General features: G+C 45.8%; 1 protein-coding gene across 9 annotated transcripts in view; it reads right to left on the reverse strand.

The window, feature by feature from the left end:
* The window catches only part of znf462 (zinc finger protein 462), a 101,071-nt gene that overhangs the window by 11,160 nt on the left and 64,370 nt on the right, over positions 1–25,541 (reverse strand). For 6 of the 9 annotated variants that reach the window (XM_080188334.1, XM_080188330.1, XM_080188331.1 and 3 more), the window contains 7 exons: positions 22,439–22,704; positions 19,952–20,070; positions 5,877–6,071; positions 5,447–5,485; positions 4,607–4,868; positions 2,897–3,033; positions 1,555–1,778 (listed from right to left, as the gene is read on the reverse strand). In XM_080188334.1, the coding sequence (XP_080044460.1) occupies positions 1,555–1,778; positions 2,897–3,033; positions 4,607–4,868; positions 5,447–5,485; positions 5,877–6,071; positions 19,952–20,070; positions 22,439–22,704 (1,242 nt within the window). The remainder of the gene's footprint in view (positions 1–1,554; positions 1,779–2,896; positions 3,034–4,606; positions 4,869–5,446; positions 5,486–5,876; positions 6,072–19,951; positions 20,071–22,438; positions 22,705–25,541) is intronic. The other 3 variants (XM_080188335.1, XM_080188336.1, XM_080188337.1) reach the window with 3 other exon arrangements.

Below are 25,541 nucleotides of genomic sequence, written 5' to 3' on the forward strand. Positions count from 1 at the left end.
TACCTGTAACATCGCTTGTCCCACTGCAGCGGGAGACGCTACACAATTAGGTACACTTACACTGCCCAGGGAGGTGGTGGGAACAAGTACACTAGTGGCATCTAGACAAATACATGCATAGGATGGAAATGGAAGGATACGGATTCCGTAAGTACAAACGGTTTTAGTTTATGATGTGGAGATAGAACATAGAACATTACAGCGCAGTACAGGCCCTTCGGCCCTCGATGTTGCACCGACCAGTGGAACCAATCTAATGACCCTCTAACCTAAACTATTCCAATGTTATCCATATGCCTATCCACTGACCATTTGAACACCCTTAAAGTTGGCGAGTCCACAACTGCTGCAGGCAGGGCATTCCACACCCTTACTACCCTCTGAGTAAAGAACCTACCTCTGACATCCGTCCTATAATTACCACCCCTTAATTTAAAGCTATGTCTCCTGGTGTTAGCCATCACCATCCGAGGAAAAAGGCTCTTACTGTCCACCCTATCTAACCCTCTGATCAGCTTGTATGCCTCTATTAAGTCACCTCTTAACTTTCTTCTCTCTAACGAAAATAACCTCAAGTCCCTCAGCCTTTCCTCATAAGATGCCAGCGTTGGACTGGGGTAGGCACAGTTAGTAGTCTCACAACACCAGGTTAAAGTCCAACAGATTTATGTGGTAGCACGAACTTTCGGAGTACTACTCCTTCATCAGGTGAGTGAAGAGTTCAGTTCACAAACAGGGTGTATGCCTGTTGGACTTTAACCTGATTTTAGTTTAGGCAGGGATGGTGACCAGCGCGGGTGACCAGCGCGGGTTTGGCGGGTCGAAGGGTCCACTCCTGTGCTGTACTGTTCTTTATTAATCTGTATCTGATCTTTAACCTGCAAAATCCAAACTTTGGAGCATCTTTCTAGGTAAATTATCCCTTTATCAGCACAGTTGTCAGTTTGATCTAAAATAACCCCAAGTCCTTCTACACGGAGCGTGGAACAAAACCCACGTGAGGCGTACTGAATAACTCCATCGTCACAGCAGAGCCCGAATGAAAAGGCTGATGAAAATGACCTGCAAAATTTCGATAAAAGACTCATAAGTTTAAGGGTTATCAGTATAAAACAGTCGCTATTAAATCCAGGCAGGAATCCAGGCGAAACATCTGGATCCAGACAGGTGTGAGAAATGTAGAACTCGCTTCCAAGGCCATTAATTGCAGAGATATGTGTTAAGAGAAAGCTGGATAAACATGTAACAGAGAAAGGAATGGAAGGATATGATGATAACTCGAGACGAAGAGGGGTGGGAGAAGGCTCGTGTGGAGCAGAAACACTGGCGTGGCTGTATATTCAATGTAAATTTAGGTGGTCATCATTCACCAGTTAAAAGCTACATAATCGTGTCAACGATTAAGCTGAATTAGTGGGGCGGAGGCAGTTTGAAGAGTTCACCACTATGCTTAATGGTAGAAAAACACTTAACGGTAAAGTGTTAATGGGATGGTTTAATCACTAAATTACAGGCCAGGAGGAAGATACAATCCAAAACAATAATCAAAGTTACTTTGTGTTCTTCCTGAAGATGGTTTTCTAAATCGTCCTTTATTCTGCTCTCGTAGTAACACAGTTGGCACTTGTACGGTTTCATTTCCTTGTGTTTCTCCATGTGTTGCTGCAGAGCCTCGTCGCTAGAGCAGGTAAACGTGCACTTGTCGCATCGGAACACAATCCCTTGCAAGTGTCTGGAGAGCTTCGAGCGGCGGACTTCAATGGGGACAACCCTCTCCTCTGTACAACAGCAAGGGATGAAAAAGCATTTCTCATTACTAACCTCACAAAAAACCACCATTAAACCCCAGCAGGGCAAAGTGCTGGCTCATGAAGCAACACAGAAAGCAACGCATCAATTTTTCGATAAGGTTAAGATCACTCTGCAGACAAGGGTAACATCAAGAGTCAGATCTGCAATTAATTTTGCAGCCAGCAAGCAGTCATTTATTAAAATCGTCAGGAGAATCCACTTCTTCAGTTCACCCAGGACAAGAATTTATTGACACGTTTCACAATCACGAGGACAGCGTCCAGCCAATTGTAAAGTGTCTGTTCCCAACCTAAGACCTGATGTTTTACTGCAAGGGTTAACTGCGTCAGACCTTACAACCACAAACCAAAAGAGAAAATGCTGGAAAATCTCAGCGGGTCTGGCAGCATCTGTAAGGAGAGAGAAGAGCTGACGTTTCCAGTCCAGATGACCTTATGTCTTCAGCTGTGACAAAGGGTAATCTGGACTCGAAACATCTGCTCTTTCCTCTCCTTATAGATGCTGCCAGACCCGCTGAGATTTTCCAGCATTTTCTCTCTTGGTTTCGGATTCCAGCATCCTCAGTAAATTGCTTTTATCCACTTTTTTTTTTACAACCACAAAGTCTTGCGAAGCAGGATGCAGAAGAGTCTGAAAATCAGGCCATCCCCACAGAGGCCACTCAGCCCATCGAGCCTGCACCGAGAACAATTCTATCCAGATCCCGTCCCCGCCACCCCACATGTTTACCCCATCTAATGCCCCTGACACTAAGGGGCAATTTAGCACGGCCAATCAACCTAACCCACACGTCTTTGGAGCGTCCGAGGAAACCAGAGCGTCCGGAGGAAACCCACGCAGACACGGGGAGAATGTACAGACTCCACACAGACACTGACCCGAGGCCGGGAATCAAACCCGGGTGCCTGGCGCTATGAGGCAAACCCACTGTGCCACCCGTAATACCAAAGAGAGTCTAGAAAATAATAAGAAAACAGACGCCCAGGTACGCCAATATTTAAACTACCCGCCCTCCCCCGTTTTACTGAGGCTCTGATCGAACGCCCCTCGTGTTGCACAAGCTCTGACACGACAGGAAGCTCACCTCTGTGGAGGACGATGTGATCAATCATGCTGCTTTTGTATTTCGTGTGGTAGAGACAGAGGGGGCAACGCAGGTCCTTTGGACCCTCAACAGGAGGAGCTGTGTGGCTCCCTTCAACGTGCATAGAGAACGTAGACCTGCAACACAAGCAGAGAACACCACCGACCATAAACAACCTTAAACCGGAGAGACAGGCGCAGCTTCATTACACACACACACGCACCGTCTTAACATTGAATCACAAAGGGCACCATCTTGTCCATCACTGCTCTCTGTAAAAGAGTGATACCTGTCTAGTCCCAATACTCCCCACTGCCTGATGCCCCCAGCCCTAAAAGTTGCTCTTGAATCTGCTTCCACCGCCCGTTGAGGCAGCCCATTCCAGATCCCAATGATGCACCGAGTGAAAAAATAAATAAATTCCTCACCGCAGCCTGGTTCTACGTAGGAACGCGACAGACAGGAGCAGCTCAGGTATCACAGCCCCTCAATATCATAACCGACCTCCTACCGCCATTCCCCAACCATCTGCAATCTCTCTCTTCTGGGTACTGACCCCCGTGGAGACATTTCTCCCGAGTTACTCCAGTAAAACTCTCCAGAATCGTGCACCCCCCTCACAGAATCCCCACAGTGCAGGAGGAGGTCGTTCAGCCCATCGAGTCTGTGCCGACCACAATCCCACCCCAGCCCTATTCCTGTAAACTCGTATATTTACCCTGCTAATTTAGCATGGCAAATCGACCCAATCCGCACATCTTTGGACTGTGGGAGGAAACCAGAGCACCCGGAGGAAACCCACGCAGACATGGGGAGAAGGTGCAGACTCCACACAGACAGTGACCCAAGCCGGGAATTGAACCCGGGTCTCTGGCGCTGTGAGGCAGCAGGGTTCATCAATGTGTCGCTCTGTTTAATCTTCTCTTCAACCTCCTTGTTTTTGCACTGCCTGGTTGGAGGGGGTTGGCAGGGGGGAGTTGGTGGGGGGGGGTGGGGAGTGGTGGCTGCAGCACAGAGGGATTTGGGGGTTCTCATGCATAAATCACAAAAAGCTCGCATGCAAGTTCAACAAGTGATAGGGAAGCCAAATGGCATGTTGGCATTTCTGGGGAATGGCGTATAAAAATTAGGGAAGTTTTGCTAAAACTATACAAGACATTAGTTAGACCACCACTGGAATACTGTGAACAGCTCTTGTCCCCTTACCTAAGGGGAGATATACTGGCATTGCGAGGCAGTCCGGAGAAAGTTCACTCGATAGATCCCGGACATGGAGGATTTTCTTGAGGAGGTTGGGCGTGTACACATTGGATTCTCAGGGGGACTGACTGGGTCGATGCTGTTTCCCCTTGTGGGAGAGTCTGGGACCAGAGGCTTAATCTCAGAGTAAGGGAGTCACCCACTGGAGCCAGAGAGAGGGAAGAATTTCTTCTCTCAGAACATATGGAATTCTTCTCCGCAGAGAGCTATCGAGCCGGATCATTCAGTACGTTCAAGGCTGAGACAGGAAGATTTTTTTTTAGGGATTCAGGGGTTATGGGGATAAGGCGGGAAAGAGGATATTAGGTCAGTTGCGATCTCATTGAATGGCAGCACAGACCCGATGGGCCGAATGGCCAACTCCTGCGATTTACAGCTCCAGGACTGCGCCCTTTTCAAAAATCAAAATCCAAGAGATATGTGTCGCCCCGTCACGTTTGATTTTCTTACCTGAATCCTGTGAAGAATGGGCAATCCTTACACTTGTAGAGCTTCTTGCCGCAATGCCGGTCTCGATAGTGACGCCTCATGCTCTGAATGTACTCGGAATTAAACTGGCAGAACTCACAGCTGAAATAGCCCTTGGTTATCTGTTCGGAGGAAGCGGTTGGAGAGGGTACGGGGATGGGGCTGGATCGGTTCCTGGCCATCGCAGCCGTTTGGTAATGGTTAAGTTGCTGCTGGACATCGGGCGGCTCGGAGTATGAAGAATCTGTACGTGAAGAGCCAGTGCACACAAAACTGTATAAAATCCGACTCCTTCCCCCACCGGCCGCTCCCACCACCTCCAGAATGCGGGCGAAAGCTCAGAAGCACAACGACCCAGGCATCACATTTCCCCCATTCGCCAAACCACCACGTCAAAAAAAAACAAAAAAAATCCCCCTTGCAACAGAAAGCCCCAGGAAAGCAAGTACAGCGTCTGAAACCTCCCCCCCCCCCACCTCGGGAGTCGCAGGAAAAGCCAGGAGAGCAGGAAAGCAGATCAACAGGAAAATGGGAAGAATTTCCCCGTCCCCCGGTTGGACCTCGGGAGAAATTCCAACCATTTTCTCAGGTGGACGGTGGAAATCACGCTGCGTGGATTGGGGTGGTGGGGAGGGAGTTAATGATTTGAATGGGGGAAATCACTGACAGGACAGTGAGGTACAGCCAGCTGGTTTGGTTAGGCTGAAGCAGCAGGTTGGAACAGCGGCTACGCTCAATATTCTGTGCGATTGTACATGGCCAATGAAAGGACGCTGCTCAGAGATAAAGAAAGTGCAAGACAAAGCGATGACCGTCTCCTACCTTTGTTTCTGATGAAGGGAAATTTTAAGAAGTTGGGGTCTGGAATAAGGACACAGAGCAACAACTGGGTCTTACACCATTTCCGAGAGTGCTCTTACAAAAACGAGCTATTAACAATTCTTAACAGAAGAACACAGTACGGCAACGGCAGTAACTGCTTTCCCCGACCAGGTAGGCAACTCTTATGGACGCGTTTCCCTAGTTTTAACTCTCTTAAGGGGAGTGGTGTTGTGTTGGGGTTGGGAGGGGACATGGCAGAATTTGAGCGCAAATTCATGCTCTCAGTACAAAAACTGGGTTTAAAAAGAAAAAGCACACCGAGTGTGTGTCTTGCTCCCTGCTGGCTAATGTTTTTTTTTTGTTTGAAGGCATTTAAAATAACTTCCAAGTCAAGACTTGCGCACATCAGAGATAGCCACGAGCAGCTTACCATCTGACTCTGTCACTCCCTCAGCCTGGGACTGAGTCTGTGGTGGGCTTTCGGCAGACGAGAAGACTGCTGGCAGGTCAGTGTGGAGGTTGGACACGCTCAGTACATGGCCGTGTACTTTCAAGGCATGTTGCTTCAGCTGATTTACCATCAGAGTGGAAAAGGAGCAGTAGGAACAACTGTACGTGCACTCCACTGGCAAGACACAACAAAAGGCTTTTTTTTGAGAAAGAAAGTGTTTGCTCAGGGCGCCCCCGCCCACCCACCCCCCCCCACAACCACGTTTCTTTTTGAAGGTGTGGGCAAAAGGCTTGCAGTTGGCACTTGACTGGCACAACACAGCCCAGGTCACTTTAAATGCCTTCATGTCAGAATAAATCCAGTGCCTAATTATATTTTCGAATATGAATGGCGATAAATATAAACACACACCCACACAGGCATATCTTTACCTAAACAATAGAATATGCCCTCTGCTCCCAGGGCACATTTAATGTTCAGCAATTCACTCAGGGAAGCAGATACTCCCTATGCCAGTGCCAAGAGCAAACAAACAGCTCCTTCACAAAGACTAAACAGTTGCATTAACCTTCTGACTCTGTCAGCTCCGACTTGGTACATCCTGCATTAGTACTTGCCACCGTTCTCAGAGATCTCGTCTTCATGTTTTTATTTTGCTTTATTCACTTGCGGGACGTGGGCATCGCTGGCTGGCCGGCATTTATTGCCCATCCCCGACCGCCCTCGAGAAGGTGATGGCGAGCTGCCGTCTTTAACCTCCGCAGTCCTTAATGTTGTAGGTACACCCACGGTGCTGTTAGGGAGGGAGTTCAGGATTTTGACCCAGTGACGGTGAAGGAACGGCGATATATTTCCAAGCCAGGATGATGAGTGGCTTGGTGGGGAAACTGCAGGTGGTGGGGGTTCCCAGATATCTGCTTTTCTTGTCCTTCTAGATGGTAGCGTTCGGAAGATGCTGCCTAAGGAGCCTCGAGTTCTTGCAGGGCATCTTGTAGATGGTGCACACTATTCATCTATTGTAGAGGGAATGTTTGTGGATGTGGTGTCAATCAAGTGGGCTACTTTATCCTGGATAGCATTGAGTTTCTTGAGTGTTGTTGGAGCTGCACTCATCCAGGCAAGTAGGGAGTATTCCATAACACTCCTGACTTGTGCCTTGTAGACAGTGGACAGGCTTTGCAGAGTCAGGTGGTGAGTTACTTGCTGCAGGATTCCTAGCCTTTGATATGTTCTTGTAGCCAAGTATTTATACGGCGAGTCCAGTTCAGTTCTGGTCAATGGTAACCAAGATGTGGGGGATTGAGTGATGATAATGCCATTGAATGTCAACGGGTGATGGTTGGGTTCTCTCTTGCTGGAGATGATCGTTGTCTGGCAGCTGTGAGTTGTGAATGTTATTTGCTACTTGTGAGCCTGGATTTGTTTCAGCTGCTTGGACAAGGAGTGCTTTAGTGCAAATGGTACTGAACATCACCAATTCTGACCTTGTGACAGAGAGAAGATCATTGATGAAGCAGCTGAAGATGGTTGGGTCTGGGACACTACCCCGAGGAACTCCTGCAGTGATGTCCTGAAACAGAGATTATTGACCTCCACAAGCATCTTCCTTTGTGTTAAGTACGACTCCAACCAGTGGAGAGTTTTCCCCAATTCCCACTGACTCCAGTTTTGCTAGGGCTCCGTGATGCCACACTCAGTCAGATGCTGCCTTGATAGCAACGGCAGTCACCTTCTTCACACCTCTGCAGTTCAGCTCTTTTATTCCTGTCTGAACCAAGGCCGTAATGAGGTCAGGAGGTGAGTGACCCTGGCAGAACCCAAACTGGGTATCACTGAGCAGGTTATTGCTAAGCGCTGCTAGATAGCAGTGTTGATGACCTCTTCCATCACTTTACTGAAGATTGAGAGCAGACTGATTGGGCAGTAATTGGTCGGGTAATTGGATTTGACCTGTTTCACATGTGAACACACCTGGGCAATTTTCCACATTGCTAGTGTCATATCTGCACTGGAATAGCTTGGCTGGGGATGCAACAAGTTCTGGAGCACATGTCTTCAGTACAATATTGTCAGGGGTTAGGCTGGTTGGGGAGACAGGTGGACAGTCAGAGGTGGCAAGTATTAGAGTTACCCAGGAGTTGGAAGTGGTTTTAACTCTTCTAACTTTTTCTGGGTAACTTCTTCCCAGAGAGTTGGAACCATCCAAAGTCCCAAGCAACTGCCATGCAGTCTGTGCATGCGGACTTCCAGGGGGTCCCCTAGCACACGTTCCAAGGTACAACACCCTGGAGAACGGATGATCAAAAGCTACAAGCGAAAGGAACACTACATGTTCCAGATCAACAGTGGCAGCTTAACTGCGAAAGTGCATCCAAGATATAACCACTGCATTCACTGAACACTTCAAGAAATACATCAAAACTATGTTCCAATTTGTATTATTAACCAAAGTGACCAGCGGAGATTTGTTGCACGTTTTTCTTACAGAAGTCATGTTCCTTCTAACACAACATAAAGCTCAGAAATATACCATTCAGCCCAACTGCTCTGTGACAGTGTTTATGTTCCACTTCCCTGTGGCACAGTGGTTAGCACTGCTGCTTCACAGCGCCAGGGACCTGGGTTCGATTCCCAACTTGGCTCACTGTCTGTGCAGAGTCTGCACATTCTCTCCATGTCTGAGAGAGTTTCCTCTGGGTGTTCCAGTTTCCAAATTAGATGCATTGACCCGAACATATGCCAGAGTGTAGCAACTAGAGGATTTTTACAGCAACTTCACTGCAGTGTTAATGTAAGCCTACTTGTGACAAGAAATAAACTTTTCACTTTTATCACACCCCATCCACATCTCCTTCTATTCTGTTCTCCCTCATGTGCTTATCCAGCTTCCTGTTAGGTGTCACTATACATTCACCTTAACCACTCCCTGTGACGGTGAGTTCCACATTCTCACCACGCCCTGGTGATGTTTCTCCAGAATTCCACACTGGGTTAATCAATGCCTAAGTTACATTTGTGTCTGCTAGTTTTCATTTCACCCAAGAGTGGAAACATCTTCACATTTTATCCTAGCAAACCTCTTCATAATTTTAAAGATCTGGTCACCTCCAGAGAATGGAGTCCCAAGCTTATCAGTCCTTCCTGATCCCAGGACAGGGAAGTTCTAGCTATCATTCTGAAACCATAGTGTCATCGCATGATACAGCACAGATAGAGGCTATTTGTTGTTAAAAATTCTTCAGCCAACCCCTCTGTTCCCCCTGGCTTTCTACACTTTGGTAAATTCTCCCCCTACAAATATTTATCCACAGTAAGAAGCTTCACACCAGGTTGAAAAGTCCAAGAGGTTTATTTGGAATCACGCGCTTTCGGAGCGCTGCTCCTTCATGCATCTAATGAAGGGGCAGCACTCCGAAAGCTCGTGATTCCATTTAAACCTTATGGATTTTAACCTGGTGTTGAGAGACTTCTTATTGTGCCCACCCCTCCAATGCCGGCATCTCCACACCAATATTTATCTAAGAGAGAAAATGCTGGAAAATCTCAGCAGGTCTGGCAACATGTGTCAGGAGAGAAAAGAGCTGACGTTTCAAGTCCAGGTGACCCTTTGTCAAAGCTCTGACAAAGGGACTTTGACAGAGGGTCATCTGGGCTCGAAACGTCAGCTCTTTTCTCTCCTGACACATGTTGACAGACCTGCTGAGATTTTCCAGCATTTTCTTTTGGTTTCACATTCCAGCATCCACAGTGATTTGCTTTTATTCAGTATTTTTCCAGTTCCCTTTTCCAAGGTTACTATTGAATCTGCTTCTACCTTTGCCTTTCAGGCAGTACATTCCAGATCACAACAACTAGCCGTGCAAGAAATATTCTCACCCCCGCCTGGTGTGTAACCAATTATTTTAAATCACTAACCCGCCTGCCAGTGGAAACCATTTCTCCTTAATTACTTTATCAAAAACAGCTCACGTTTCTGAACCCCTCTATCGAATCCCACCTTAACCTTGTCTGCTTGAAGGAGAGCGACGCCAGTTTCTCTCATCTCAACAGGCAACATTTCTATAGTCGAGCTGGACTTTGAGATAAGCTGGAAGAATTCACAATGGAGTGGGTTAATGCAGGTCACAAGCTTCTGACTGAATCAGAGATTGTGGATGTGGGTGCAATTGATTAAAGCAAGCTTCTAATGTCAGATAATGAAAATTGATCGTTAGAACTGAAAACGTTGGCGTGGATCGAGAACGAGGTAAAGCCATTCAATAGGACGTCAAAGCGTTTGAACAAAACCATCCTTATTTTGATACTCTGTTGTGGATCCATGTATTATTTTCCCACTGCAGTGTATGCTTTAAATCAAAAGTGAGTTGGTTGTTTGCATTTAGAGGCATGGGAGAGGGTGCAAAAAGATTTACGAAACTGACTGTACGAACAAAATGGGAACATTCAGAAGACAGAGGAAAGGAGTGCTGGGGATGGGCGTAGGTAATAATTTCAAGGTGCCCGGATTAGTTAAGAAGTTGCAAAAGAATTATCGGACTTAATGAATTGAGGCAGAGGGATATTAAAGCAAGGTCATTGCAATAAACCTTTATAAAAACTCTGGTTTGACCCCAGCCAATGTATTGTATTTAACCTTGGGCACCACACTGCAGTAAGCACCCACCCCCCCCCCACCAAATATCACCTAATGTGGCCTCAGTTTCATCTACTAACACTCTTGTGAAGAGCCAGATAAATGATCTGACCCCCAGTCACCTCTGCTTCTCCATTCCTTCCTTACATATCTGAATCAGACATTTCCTCTGGTTTTGTTTTTAAATTTCTCCCGATGGTCACAAGATTGGCAACATTTCGGGAGAAAAACCCAGGTTGAGAAATAGCTCGAGGCAGAGGGAATGCACAAGAACGTGACATCAGATTCAGATATCGAATCAGTGTTAATCCACCACAGCACTTGGAAGCTTCTCCCAGTCACTAAACCAATTACAAACTGTAGAACGCAATGTTAGTTGGAAAGATCTACCACAATCACCAAGGATATATCATAAGTACCTGTTTAAATTAAATTAATAGTTGCTTACAAAGGAACAGAAAGAGGCCATTCAGCCCAAATGGTCTACACTGGTGATTAAGCTCCAGAGTCAAAGAAGTTTACAGCATGGAAACAGACCCTTCAGCCCACCTTCTCTCCCCTCACCTTTAACCTCCACCCTCCAGTTTTAGATTCCCCTAACTTTGGAAGAAGATGTTGACTGTCTAGCTGATCTATGCCCTCCATTATGTTACAGACCTCTATAAGATCACCCACAAGTCTCCCAAGCTCCAGGGAAGAAAGTCCCAGTCTATCCAACCTCTCCTTATAACTCAAACCATCAAGTCCCTGTAGCATCCTAGTAAATCTTTTCTGCACTCTGCATTCAAACTGCCTCCCAGCTTTTCTCATCTATTTTACCGTTGTAATTCTGTATTCCCTTCTATCTCTCATGCTTGTGTAGTTTCCTCTTCAACGTGGCTATACTATTCACCGCAATGTGATGCGCAATGGTAGATTGAACCAGGGCAGGACTTACTCAGTTAACGGCAGGGCGTGGGGGAGAGTTATAGAACAAAGAGATCTAGGGGTACCGGTTCATAGCTCTTTGAAAGCGAGGTCACAGGTGGACAGAGTGGTGAAGGCAGCATTCGGCATGCTTGGTTTCATCGGTCAGAACATTGAGTACAGGAGTTGGGACATCTTGTTGAAGTTATACAAGACATTGCTAAGGCCACACTTGGAATACTGTGCGCAATCCTGGTCACCCTATTATAGAAAGGATATTATTAAACTAGGAAGAGTGCAGAAAAGATTTACTAGGATGCTACCAGGACTTGATGGATAGGATTATAAGAAAAGGCTAAAGAGACTAGGACTTTTCTCTCTGGAGCATGGGAGGCTGAGGGGTGACTTTATAGGAGTCTAAAAATAATGAGGGACACAGACAAGGTAGACAGTCAATATCTTTTCCCAAACGTAGGGGAGTCTAAAGTTAGGAGGCATAGGTTTAAGGTGAGAGGGGAGAGATACGAAAGTGTCCAGAGGGAAAATTTTTTCACACAGAGGGTGGTGAGTGTCTGGAACAAGCTGCCAGAGGTAGTAGGAGAGGCAGGTACAATTTTATCTTTTAAAAAACACTTAGATAGTTACATGGGTACGATGGGCATAGGAGGATATGGGCCAAATGCGGGCAATTGAGATTAGCTTAGGGGTTTAAAAAAAAAGGCGGTATGGACAAGTTGGGCCGAAGGGCCTGTTTCCATGCTGGAAACCGCTATGATTTTGCGGTAGTGTGTTCCATGTCCTCCCCACTCTCTGGATAAAGAAGTTTCTCCTGAATTCTGATGGTCTCGAAGAAAACATTCTCAGAACCCACTCCAGCAAAACCTTTCAGAATTTAAAGAACTCATATTAGGTCAACCTCCCAAAGGAGACCCAGCCTATTCCTCTGATATGTAAACCCACATACACAGTTCTGCACAGAAGTTCTTCCAAGGGTGATACCAGAAAGACTGGATTGTGCAGCGAGTAGTTTTATTTTTAATTGGCTGAGACGGGGAGATAAAGTAAAATAAAAGTAGTTTATTTATTAGTCCCAAGTGAGGCTTACATTAACACTGCAATGAAATTACTGTGAAATTCCCCTAATTGCCACAATCCGGCACCTGTCCGGGTCAATGCACCTAACCAGCATGTCTTTTAGACTGTGGGAGGAAACCCAGGCAGACATGGGGAGGGCATGCAATCTCCACACAGACAGACAGTGACCCAAGCCAGGAATTGAACCCGGGTTCCTGGTGCTGTGAGACAGCGTTACCACCAAGATGCTTCCATGTGCTGTGGTCTGCAGTTACACTGAATTGGTATCTGAATGAGTTATCAAATTCTTACTCATTTGTGAGTTCCCTCTGCCTTGGGCTATTTTTCAAATTAAACTTTCCCCCAGATTTCGCACATTCTACATTACTGTGCTGTACTGTTCGATGTTCTACAATGGCCAGAACTGCAAGCAGTATTCTTACGCATGATCTAACTAAGGCTCAGTATGGGTTTAAAGTAACTTCCCTATCTTATGATGCTATCCCTCTAGAAATAATTTTTGTTTGCTTGTTTTTTTTTTAAAAATGGCCTTGTTAACCTTTGGGGCAATATTTAGTGATTAATGCATTTGTATTCTAAAATACCTTAGTTCCACTATGCCACCTAGACGTAGAGCTTTCAAGTAATTAAGTGACCTTCCTATTCCCTCTACCAAAATGTACTCTCTCACATTTATCAGTGTTGAACCTCATTTATCAATTATTTACCCTTTTTGTAAGTCCTCCTGTATTAACTATGCTGGCCTCCTGTTTGATGGCATCCCCAAGTTTAGAAATTGCATTTTTGACTTCAGCTTAGGACCCTGAGATGACTTTTTTAAAATTCATCAGTTGGACACGAGTGTCACTAGCTGGCCAGTATTTATTACCCATCCCTAGTTACCCTTGCTCAGGGGACAGTTAAGAGTCAATTGCTTGGCTGTGGTTCTGGAATCACATGTAGGCCACACCAGGTAAGGGGCGGCAAATTTCTTTCCCCAAAGGACATTAGTGAATCAGATGGGTTTTTTTGACAATCGACAATGGTTACATGGTCATCAGTAGATTAATTCCAGATTTTCTTTTAATTCCACCACCTGCTGTGGTGGGATTCGAACTCAGGTGCCCAGAACATGAGCCGAATTTTTGGATTAATAGTCAGCTATAATACTACTAGACCAATGCCACTTTATATGCAGCACATAGCCTGGATGTCAATAATGGAGGTTTTGAGGTAATTAAATAATTAAAGACATGTTCTTTAAAAAAGTTACGCTAACTTTCGGAATATGCATCCCACTTTCAAATCATGGTTATTTTTTTCCAAATTGTGAAAATTTGCATCATTTAAAAACAGTGGTGACTAGATTCAAGAAACAGCGTGTGTGAGAGCACGTGTGACAGAGTGAGAGAGTGAGAGAGTGAGAGAGTGTGTGAGAGAGTGAGTGTGTGGTCAAATGCAAATTGCTAAAACAGCATTCCAACTGAAGAACTCTGATCATGTGCAGGTCTAATTAAATATTTAAAAATTTTACCACCAAATCTCACCACAAATTATGTCCAGGATTTGCAGGCAGTCGAGATGAAATATGAAACAAATTACAAAATGTTACATTTAATAGCGTTTGGGTGGTACACTAAGAATTAATTGGCCAAAGCAGTGATAAACTGATGGGTTTAATGGGCACTATGTTTCTTTGTAATGTGGTTCCATTACAGCTGAAGACTGAACGAGCTCATTAATCCACTTCTGTGTGATGCCAAACTAGAGTGTCGATTGTCTCAGAAATAATTCTTTTGAGGGGAGTGTTAAAAAGCAAACGTTTCAGCATTTGGAAAGTGTGGCTGTAAATCACTAAGCAAGTGGGAAATACTAAATGGTATTACTGCAGAAGCTACAAAGCATAACCCCCCACTTGCAAATATTTTTACAAGGCAGAAATTATCTTCAGTGAACTGGAAACTCCAGGTTTTTAGTTTAATTGCAAAACAGTGGCCAACCTCAAACGTAACATTTCCCAGTTCCAGAATTACACAAGATTCTTGTGTCTAATTTTACTGCCAACTAGCCAGCCAGCATAACTCTCGTTTTGCAAACCCTCAGTTGGTAACTAATGGTCCAATTATCCAGTTATGCAAATAGAATTTTCCTCCTCCTCGCAATTCCCCAGCAGAATCACGTCTCCTAATTTGGTGTTTACACTTGGTCGGTTTGAAACGAGTGTGATTAACCGGCACAATGCTCGATGTAACTGAGCCAGGTATGGCCCTGCTTTCTGTAACACACTTCGACGTATCAGTGTCTTCCAAATTCCGCCTGGGTTTCACAATTATCTAAAAACAAAACTGCTCCAGAACTGAACACGAAAGGCGAGACTTGAAACATTACTTCTTGTTTCTCTCTGCACAGATGCTGCCAGATCTGGAGTTTTTTCAACAATGAACTGCTATTTTAAAATTTTGAGGCATCTGCAGTATTTTGCTTTTGTCCTCAAACTCAAAAGATATCCAGGCAAAAGATCTGAAGCATCCGTGACAATCTGCAGCCAGAAGTGCCGAGTGGGTGTCTTCCAGAGATCCCCAGCATCAGACGTCAGTCTTCGATTCACTCCACACGATATCAAGAAACATCTGAAGACACTGGATACTATGGAAGTTCCTCAGGGTTAGTGTCCTCAGCCCAACTGTCTTCAGCTGCTTCATCAATGACCTTCCCTCCATCATAAGGTCAGAAGTGGGGATGTTCACTGGTGATTACACAATGTTCAGCACCATTTTGCAACTCCTCAGATACTGAAGCAGTCCATGTCCAAATGCAGCAAGACCTGGACAATATCCAGGGCTGACAAGTGACTTTCACACTCCACGCGCCAGCCAACGACCATCAACGAGAGGATCTAACCATCGCCCCTCGACATTCAATGGCATCATCATCACTGAACCCCCCCCACTTTCTACATCCCGGGGATCATCCTTGAACCGGACCCAGCCATATAAATGCTGCGGCTACCGGAACAGGTCAGAGTCTGGGAATCCTGCAATGAATAACTCACTTTCTGACCCCTCAAAAGCCTGTCCACCATCTACAAAGGTGCAGGTCAGGGGTGTGGTGAAACACTCTGCATTTGCCTGGATGAGAGCAGCTCTAACAACACTCAAAAAACTCAATACCATCCAAGACACCCCTTCTGCAAAAATGAACTCCCTCCGCACCGACGCAGAGCGGCAGCCATGTCAGAGGCTTACAGCATGGAAACAGGCCCTACCATCTACAAGACGCATTGCAGGAACTCATCAATGTTCCTTAGGCAGCACCTTCCAAATCCATGACTGTTGCCATCTAGGAGAACAAGGGCAGCAGATACACGGGAACGCCAGCACTTGCGAGTTCCCCTCATGCTCACCATCTCGATTTCGAAATATATCACACACAGTTCCTTCACTGTCGCTGGGTCAAAATCGTGGGACTCACTCCCTGCCTAACAGCACTGTGGGTGTACCTACACCATATGGATTGCAGCGGTTCAAGGAGGCAGCTCACCAGCCCCTTGTCAAGGGCAATAAGTGCTGGCCTGGTCAGCAACACCCACTTCCCTCGGGCAATTTTTTAAAAAATTAGTTGATTATTTGCTGACAGCCTTAGTGTTGGATTATACTGGTCGCACTGTTTAGCCAAGCCCTGGGTGGGCGTGAATAAACACATTCACTCAATCCCCGGTCAGAGGATAATAGTCTGGCCTCCACAATTTGGGTCATTAAGTCACCGATACTGTAATTTTTAAGACAGCAGACTAAAGACGATCAGGATCTGTCCGTGGCGATGAGATTGTTGCATTCGTTTTAACAGGAGCTGGAAGGTGGCCCCTGTGTTAAGTCAGTCAGAGGGAGTAGTAGCAGTGACTCGAATTCTTGGTAAAGCTAATCACGTTGTTTAATGAATAGAAACAGGTGATGAGTGTCAATGGTTTTCTAGCGAGCACAGATAAATAGCAGACGAGCCAGTAACAGGTCATCGAGCAGACTGTCTGACCCCTGACTGTCTGACCCTCTACCATGTCTGCATTCCCAACCAGGCAGAGGGAGCATGGAACAGGACGCTTCAGGACTTTCCGTGCCCAATGGGCACCGTGGGGACTGGAGTGCATCATTACCCCTGGGAATTATATTTTGAGTTTTGAATCGATTGCAGTGCCCTACCAGAGGCTGAGATATTTATATAAATTGGGGAGAGCTATGAGACTGAACAAGTCAATGAACTCTCTCAACAAACATAAACTGTGCTTTGGTCTTGGCTTCACCAAAAGGTTTGGATCCGCTTCACAGGTCGAGTAGATGTTTAACCTTCCAGAAATGATCAGTACGCTTAATACGGTTTAAGCCAACGGACCAGAACCTGAATTTATATAGCGCCTTTAATTGGTAAAACATCCCAAGGCATTCCACAGGGACAGTAACTAAACATTGACACCGAGTTACTTCAGGAAATATTAGAATAGAATCCCTACTGTGCAGGAGGTGGCCATTTGGCCCATCAGGTCTGCACTTAGCACAATCCCACCCAGGCTCTATTCCCACAACACCACATGTTTACCCTGCCAATCCCCCTAACACTGGGGTCAATTTAACACGGCCAATCAACCTAACCCGTACATCTTTAGACTGTGGGAGGAAACTGGAGCACCCGGAGGAAACCCACGCAGACACGGGGAGAATGTGCAAACTCCGCACAGACCCAAGGTTGGAATTGAATCCCAGTCCCTGATGCCGTGAGGCAGCAGTGCCAACCACTGTGCCATCATGCCGCCCTTATTCAAACAGCACCATCTGCCATGGTGGCATTCGAACCCAGGTCTCCAGCACATGTGAGCATTGAGAACACAAGTGTAGAGGATAGAAAACCAAAAGGTTTGGTCAGATAGGTAGGTTTTAAGGAACAGCTAAAAGCGAGAAAGAAGGTTGGAGAGATTTAGGGAGGAAATGTCAGGAGGTTAGGATTCATCCTGAAGGCACAGCCACTAATGGACTGATGGAAATCAGCACCATCTAGAATAAACAGGGAGAGTATGTGACGTGGACAGGGCTGAATCAATAAAAGAATAATTCTCACTGTCATTAGATTCAGCTACTTTTGGTATTTACCCAAGCAAACCTGTCAACAGTGGATCAGTCACACATGGATTAACTTAAACCAGTTCAATCCAACAGAGGTTCCAATCTTTCAGAAGCTGAAGATTTAGAAAAAAAAATCTAAGATTGTGTGTGTTTTCCTTAAATGTATTCATTCACAGGATGAGTGTGCCAGTGGCAAGACCAGCCTTTATGACCCATATACCCTCGAACAAGTGGTGAGTCAGCCTGAACTGCTGCTCGACTGGTGGTTTGTGGCCAGTTTTTGAAAATCAGCCACATTGCGGTGGGTGTAGATTCACACACAAAGCAGGTCAGGTGAAAATAGCAGATTGTCACCTGGGAAGAGGGAACCAGATGAGTTTGACGACAACCCAGTAGCTGCGTCGCACCATTTCTCACGCCATCTTTTTCAATCCCAGGTTCATTTTGTGAATTGAATTTTAACTCGCCAGCTGCTGGGGTGGGATTTGAACTCCGGTCTCTGGATCCTGAATTCAGGCCTCTGATCTTGCAACATAACCACTTTGCTACCATATCAATAATTGACAAAAGAACCATGGAGAGATGAGGAGGTTTATTTAAAAGCTCTTAAATCATCATCTGGAACTCGCTGCCTGTTTAATAATAACTTTCAAAATGGAATTGGGACAATCTTGCTGGACTGTGGTGAAAAAGAGCAGGGCTCAGTGCGACTAATTCAGGGGAGGGCAGCACGGTGGCACAGTGGTTAGCACTGCTGCCTCACTGCACCAGGGACTCGGGTTCAATTCCAGCCTTGGGTCATTGTGGAGTTTGCGTTTTCTCCCCCGTGTCTGGTGGGTCTCCTCCAGGTGCTCCAGTTTCCCCCCACAGTCCAAAAGACGTGTAGGTCAGGGGGATTAGCCATGCTAAATGTGCTGAATTATAGTATAGGACGTGGGGAGTGGGCCTGGGTAAGGTGCTCTCAAAGAATTGGTGCAGACTTGATGGGCCGAAAGGCTTCCTCTGCACCATAGGAATTCTATGGCACTATGGAGGCAGCAGAGTAGTGGTACTGTCACTGGGCTCGTAAGCCAGTGACCCAGCTCCGGGGACCTGGGTTCGAATCCCACCAGGGCAGATAACGGGACTTGAATTCAACTTTTTTTAACAATCTGGAATTAAGAATCTACTGATGGCCATGAAACTATTGTCGTAAAAGACTCATCTGGTTCACCATTTCCTTCTTTGTGAAGGAAATCTGCCTAAATGTGATTCCAGAACCACAGCAATGTGGTTGACTCTAAACTGTCCTCAGGGACGGGCAATAAATGCTGACCAGCCAGCGACACCCACATCCCATATAAAAATAAAAATAATTGGCTACCTTTCTCAAACGGCCAGCTGGATTATCTTCCTTTAATGAAATAGTAAGCCTTCAAATGATTAACTTTTTGTCAAGAAACAGCAAGGAACTTTCGATATCACAATTCATATTTATCTAGAAAAATGCCCCAAGGTATAAAACAAAATTTGACCCTGGGTCATGAAAGGTGATATTAGGATAAAAGCTTGGTTTTAACAAGTGTCTCAAATGACTGGAGAGAAGGAGAGAGGCAGAGGAGTTTAAGGAAGGAATTCCAGAACTTGATCTGAATGCAAAGTGTTTTAGTTCAGTTTAAGCAGGGAACAGTTCAGTGTATATTTGCTAAAGCCATGCCTGCGAATGCCACACCCATAGGACTTCCCACGTTAGATCAACAGGACACAAGATCCTGATTCCTGAAGATGTTTACAGACGGACCATCCCATCGAGAGATGGGTCCCGTCAAATACTTTTGGGAATATTACCTGAACAATGAGCATCGCTCATCTTTAAAACAGTAGCTGCACGTGTGAAGATATTAAGACAACAAGCTGTCTTGTATTAATAGTTCAAGGGACTGAGACGAGATAGAATTTGTGGTAAAGTGTTCAGGTAAGTACATGTTAAAAAGGGACACATTTGATTATGCGGCCTGAATTTTTATCATCCCTATTTAAAGTCACAACAAAAACAAGCATATATAAAAGGCAAACACAGAAGAGCACACATTGCAGATAATGCAGCACACACACAGCTCAGACAACGCAACAAGTCACACCGAGGCATTGTACATGCACATGGATGGCCAGTTTATAGACCCGTACACATCATTTACAATTCTTACCCTGGCCATATCCCACTCTGAAATCTAATTGCTTTTAAATGAGTGCAAATTATCTGCTTACTTGAATCGGTTACTAATCTCACATTACATCTCAGCAACATATATACATGTGTAATGTTATTATATATTAAAAAGTAATCTTACCAGCGTGAGCCCTCTGTATGTGACTCTTGAGGCCACTAATAAAGGCAGTCTTAAACGAGCAAAGTTTGCATCTGAATGGTTTTTGGTGCCCATGTTGGTTCTGCATGTGGCGTTCCAAGCTGGGAAATTAAACAGCAAGATCCAAATCAAAATCGGAAACAGTAAATGCCATAGGCTGCAACTCGTGCTTTCGGACTTACGGCGACAATCACCGGCTGTGTATTAGTGAGATTTTACACTGCCATAAAGAGGGCAAAGGGAGCGGAGGGAAAAGCAGCAAAATAAACATCAAATCAGTTGAATGAACTTGTCCCTGCAGAGAGGGGTGTGAGGAAATTTCAACTAAATAAAAAGTTGCTGAACTTGGAGTCTGGGACAGGGATGCAATGTGAAAGAAACAATAATGTTTAGTCCCACAGCCCCAACATCACACATCCCATAGACAAAAAGATTTGTCTTTAAAAAAAAAGGTCTTTCTTCAAAAGATACAAGCAATCTTTTCCTTTCAGAGCTCAGGTGTTCCACAAGGAAAACTAGTCTGGATTTGTACAGATGTTCAAGGCCCAATCCTGGCCCAGTTCCAGAGTCAGCTGTATCTAGAACACTCACTTCTTCAGTCAGAAGACCTTGAGCTCAAGTCCCCCTCCAGATGTGAGATAGGGTCATAGAATCCCTACAGGGCAGGAGGCCATTCAGCCCTCAGAATCTGCACCAACTACTATCCCACCCAGGTCCTATCTTGTAACCCCATGTATTTACCCTGCTAATCCCCTTGACACTATGGGGAAATTTAGCACAGCCAATCCATCCAACCAGCACATCTTTGGACTGTGGGAGGAAACCAGAGCACCAGGAGGAAACCCACGCAGATACAGGGAGAACGTGCAAACTCTGCATAGTGACCTGAGGCGGTAATCGAACCTGGGTCCCTGGCACCGTGAGGCAGCAGTGTTAACCATTATACCACCATGCTGCTGCCAACATGCTATGCCTAAATTGGCTACCTATTTCCTACACCAATGGCTACACTTCATAAGTACTCCGTTGACTGGACACTGCTTTGGGACACACTGTGGGTGTGAAAGCGTCAAGGGTGCTCACCAGGGGGGGGGGTAGTTTTCTTTTAAATTCATTCGTGGGACTTGGGCGTCGCTGGCTGGCCAGCATTTATTGCCTAGTTGGCCGAGGGCAGTTGAGAGTTAACCACATTGCTGTGGCTCTGCTGTCACATGTAGGCCAGACCAGGTAAGGACGGCAGATTTCCTTCCCTAAAGGACATCAGTGAGCCAGATGGATTTTCCCAACAATATATTCATTGTCATCAGTAGATTCTGAATTCCAGACTTTGTTTTTTTAAATTGAATTCAAATTCCATCATCTGCCACGGCTGAACAGTAACCGGGTTTCTGGATTAATATTCTATTGATAACAGCACTTGGCCATCGCTTTCCCTGTTACACGTGCAAAGGCTGGCTGCCCTTTACAACTTAAAATGATAGCGCTCTCATTGTGGGCACATGCATTCTAATCCCAGCTTCCACTAACATCAGCAGAGAACGTAACAAAAACAAGATGATAATTTCATTGAATTTTCTGATCATTGGCACTGGTGGCCCTGCCTGAGCCCGGGGCTCTGGGATTCCCTCCCGAAACCTCATCACCCCACCATTCCTCCTTGACGACCCTCCAGGAATCCCTCTGGAACAACGTCGGGGGTCACTTTGTCCCAAGAGCTCCTGGTTGTCAAATGTGTTGACGCTACAGTTGATGTCGTCACTCTGGTGAAGGAACCCAAAGTCTGGCTTGCATAGCTGGGAAACAGAACCAGTCAAAAAAAAACACAATATCACAGAGAAAAGATGATTTGCACAACACAGCTGGATGAAGTTACTAATTCTCACTCGGCTATTTGACTGACGCTGTAACGTCTAAACGTAAACACTTCAGCGTGGCAGCTGTGTTTACTTTTTGGATTTGCTTGGTTAGAGATCAACCCACATTCCACCCTTGGTTCAGTTGTACTGGCGATTCCAATGCTTGGTAGGGTTGGAGGCGGCGATGGCCTACTGGTATAATCACTAGAATATTAATCCAGGAACCCAGCCAATGTTCTGGAGACCCGGGTTCGAATCCCGCCACGGCAGATGGTGGAATTTGAATTCAGTAAAGAAATCTAGAATTAAGGATCTACTGATGACCATGAAACCACTGTCGGGAAAACCCATCTGGTTCACTAATGTCCTTTAGGGAAGGAAATCTGCCATCCCTATCCAGTCTGGCCTACATGTGACTCCAGAGCCACAGTAATATGGTTGACTCTCAAACTGCCCTCTGAAATGGCCTAGCAAGCCACTCAGTTCAAGGGCAATTAGGGATGGGCAATAAATGCTGGCCCAGCCCACGAACGAATAAAATAAAACTGTGGGGTTTGATAGTCCGCAGCCTCACAGCGCTGTCAGTGGAATGAGACATCTATGGTCCACTTACTTCTGCCGGAAGGCAGTGACGAACAAACAGTACTGGCAGTGATGTTTGCCCTCACGGCTGAACAATGCGGAAGCCGTGTGACTCCTTTCATGGGACCGTAGCCCTTGCAAAGACATGAGAATCCGGTCACACTGACTGCAGGGGTAGCCCCCAATGGTAGCGTCCACGCCAGCGACGTCCTCCTCCCCCTCCAAACTCTGCTGCTCTGGCAACATTTCTGATGACTTTTCAGCCAAACATATCGAAGTGTTATCCCCGTCTTTGTCCTGTTGGGAAAAGTGAGAGGTAAGATCATTCAAAACGTGGGGTCGGGCACACACGCACCCTTCTGAGCCTGTTTCACCACAAAGAAAAAATCACAGCTGATCTTCAAAATCAACTCCACCTTCACACATCATCCCCACGTCCCTTACTTCCCTTCAAGTATAAAAGACGTCCATCGATCTCAGTCATGAATAAACCCATTGACTGAGCACGCACAGACCCCTGGAGGAGAGAATTTCAAAGGTTTACAAACCTCGTGAAGAAATGTCTCATCTCTGTCCTAAATAGTTGACCCCACGAAGGAATGAAAACGGCCAAAAATGTATCATTCATCGAGATTTTGAACGAGAGCGTACCACCGCACTTCGTGTTGTGGATGGTAACGCGAGGGAATTCAGTTCCACAGGAAGACGGAACAATCCGGGGTCATTCTTTTACAAGGCAAGGAGATTAAGGGGCGATTTAGAGGGGTTTAAAGGAACGAAGACTGGCGATGAAATATCTCAGGAGCTTTCAGTGGCAGGAGGGTGGGCAGCTAGAAGAACGGAAATATAATTGGCAAAAAAAAAAGAACTGCAGGGAGGGAGATGAGGCGATTTAAAAATAATAGTACAGCCGTCGTGATTTGGAACGGTCGAAGCAGATTCAATAATAACTTCCAAAAGAGTATTGGATGAGTAATCGAAGAGGGAAGGTGGGCAGGACGGGGCTGGGGAGGAGGGAGTTAATAGTTGCCGTGTCCAGTTGAAATGTGGCTCCCCACGGCAGGGGGTGGGGTGGGGGCTGTCGTTCAGTCTGGCCGCCCACCTCTCTTCCGTGGCCCAGTCTGACATCCAGTGTTCCCGATGGGGGGAGCTTGCAGCTTCGACTCAGGCCCTCCCACCACCAGTGGGCACCAGAGGGACAGCATCATGCTTTAAGTTTGCTTTCACTGAAGTGTTTGTAGCTCACGGATTGCTCCCCTTTAAAAAGCGGGCACCTCTATCAGTTGGATTTTCGGGGGGGGGGAGGGGGGGGCGCCGTCTCAGAGGGCAGCTGATGCCGCTCGCGCAAGGCGAAAACTCGCTGGCTGCAATCAACGACGGCTCCAGTAACAGGGAGCGTTGCAGCAACCTGCGCTTAGCTGGAGTCAGCTACATCAGTGCTAATTACACAACTTGATTTGCAGCCTCAAGCTGCGACGCCAAGCAATTCACTCCAGGGTACACACGGGTTTAAAAACATCTCTTCCACAACCCCTCCAGTCACAGGTGTTACAGAACGCCATGAAAAACAAACACATCTTATTCACTATAACACAGAGGACTGCTTATTCACAAACGCTTTCCATGTGCATTCCTCCCCTGACGTAAAGGATGACTTATTCCTGTACCCAATTCTCCAGGGATTAATCGTGTATTCGAACCATTAGCCCTACGCGTGTTGCTGAGCTGTGTAAACGTGCAATTTTAAGAGCAGGACTACACAGTAGAGCAATGAACACACCACCCCACTTTGCTGGGACGTGTATTTAAATAGAACCAGTGCAAAAACAAAAACAGTTTGCTGTAAGATTTGACTCCAGCATCCTGTCAGATCCGAATCTTAACCACTCTCTAAGGTGTAGGAATTTCTCCTAGTTTTCCCCTTGGTTCTGTTGTCCATTATTGTAGCCCTGGAAGCTTTGGTTACTGACACACTTGCCAGAGAAAACTTTCAAAACCCCAAACCTCTATTAAATCATCCTATCGCCAACTCTGCTCAAAAAGGAAAAATCTCCCAGTTTCTCCAGTCCCTCGGAACCGAGGCAGATAACGGCCTAGATTTTGCAATTTCAGCATCCACCACTGAAACTGACATCAACTTCTAGATGCTGCACGTGTGGTCAAATGCAGGTAGGAAGGGGGAGCAGGAATTTTCCCTCCGACACTTTCAAAAGCATTAAGTCACATCTTGTTGATTCAGGTATGACCCGGTTTCTCAATGCACGTTAGATTTGTTTTATTCTTGTCACACGTATTAGCATACAGTGAAAAGTATCGTTTCTTGCGCGCTATACAGACAAAGCATACCATTCATAGAGGAGGAGAGGGTGCAGAATGTAGTATTACAGTCATAGCGAGGGTGTAGAGAAAGATCAACTTAATGCAAGGTAGGGCCATTCAAAAGTCTGACGGCAGCAGGGAAAAAGCTGTTCTTGAGTCGGTCGGTACATGACCTCAGACTTTTGTATCTTTTTCCTGACGGAAGGAGGTGGAAGAGAGAATGTCTGGGGTGCGTGGGGTCCTTAAGTATTCTGGCTGGTTTACCGAGGGAGCGGGAAGTGTAGACAAAATCAATGGATGGGAGGCTGGTTTGAGTGATGGACTGGGCTTCGTTCGTGACTCTTTGTAATTCATAATTACTTCTAAACTCCCTCAATGGCCCTAAAAGCCTGATTTTACATTTGTGTAACATCAAATTTCTCGATTGTGATTGACTACCACGTAACTTAACCATATTTCAACTTTTACTTTAATCCCATGAACATATGACAGTTTATCATTTCGCTGTGTGCAAAATAATAATTCAATGGAAGATAATCAGTGCTTTCAACTTCCTGGTTTGCAGTCTGTGAGAATAAGTCAATGTGATTGGCTGCTTTCTCCATTTGCCGACATCACTGTTCCCAGGTGCTTGGCAATCCCCTTGACCTGCCGCCAGATTCCAGGGAAAGGGAAATCCATGCCACAGAGATTGAGAGATCTTTGTGGGAAGCTTTCTCCATGGTTAGCAACAAGAGCTGTCACTGACTACCAAGTGGAGGCCCAATTTTATTTATTAGTGTCTTACATTAACACTGCAATGAAGTTACTGTGAA

This window comes from Carcharhinus amblyrhynchos, chromosome 5, assembly GCF_965287045.1.
Source record: "Carcharhinus amblyrhynchos chromosome 5, sCarAmb.v2.hapA, whole genome shotgun sequence".
Taxonomy (NCBI): domain Eukaryota; kingdom Metazoa; phylum Chordata; class Chondrichthyes; order Carcharhiniformes; family Carcharhinidae; genus Carcharhinus; species Carcharhinus amblyrhynchos.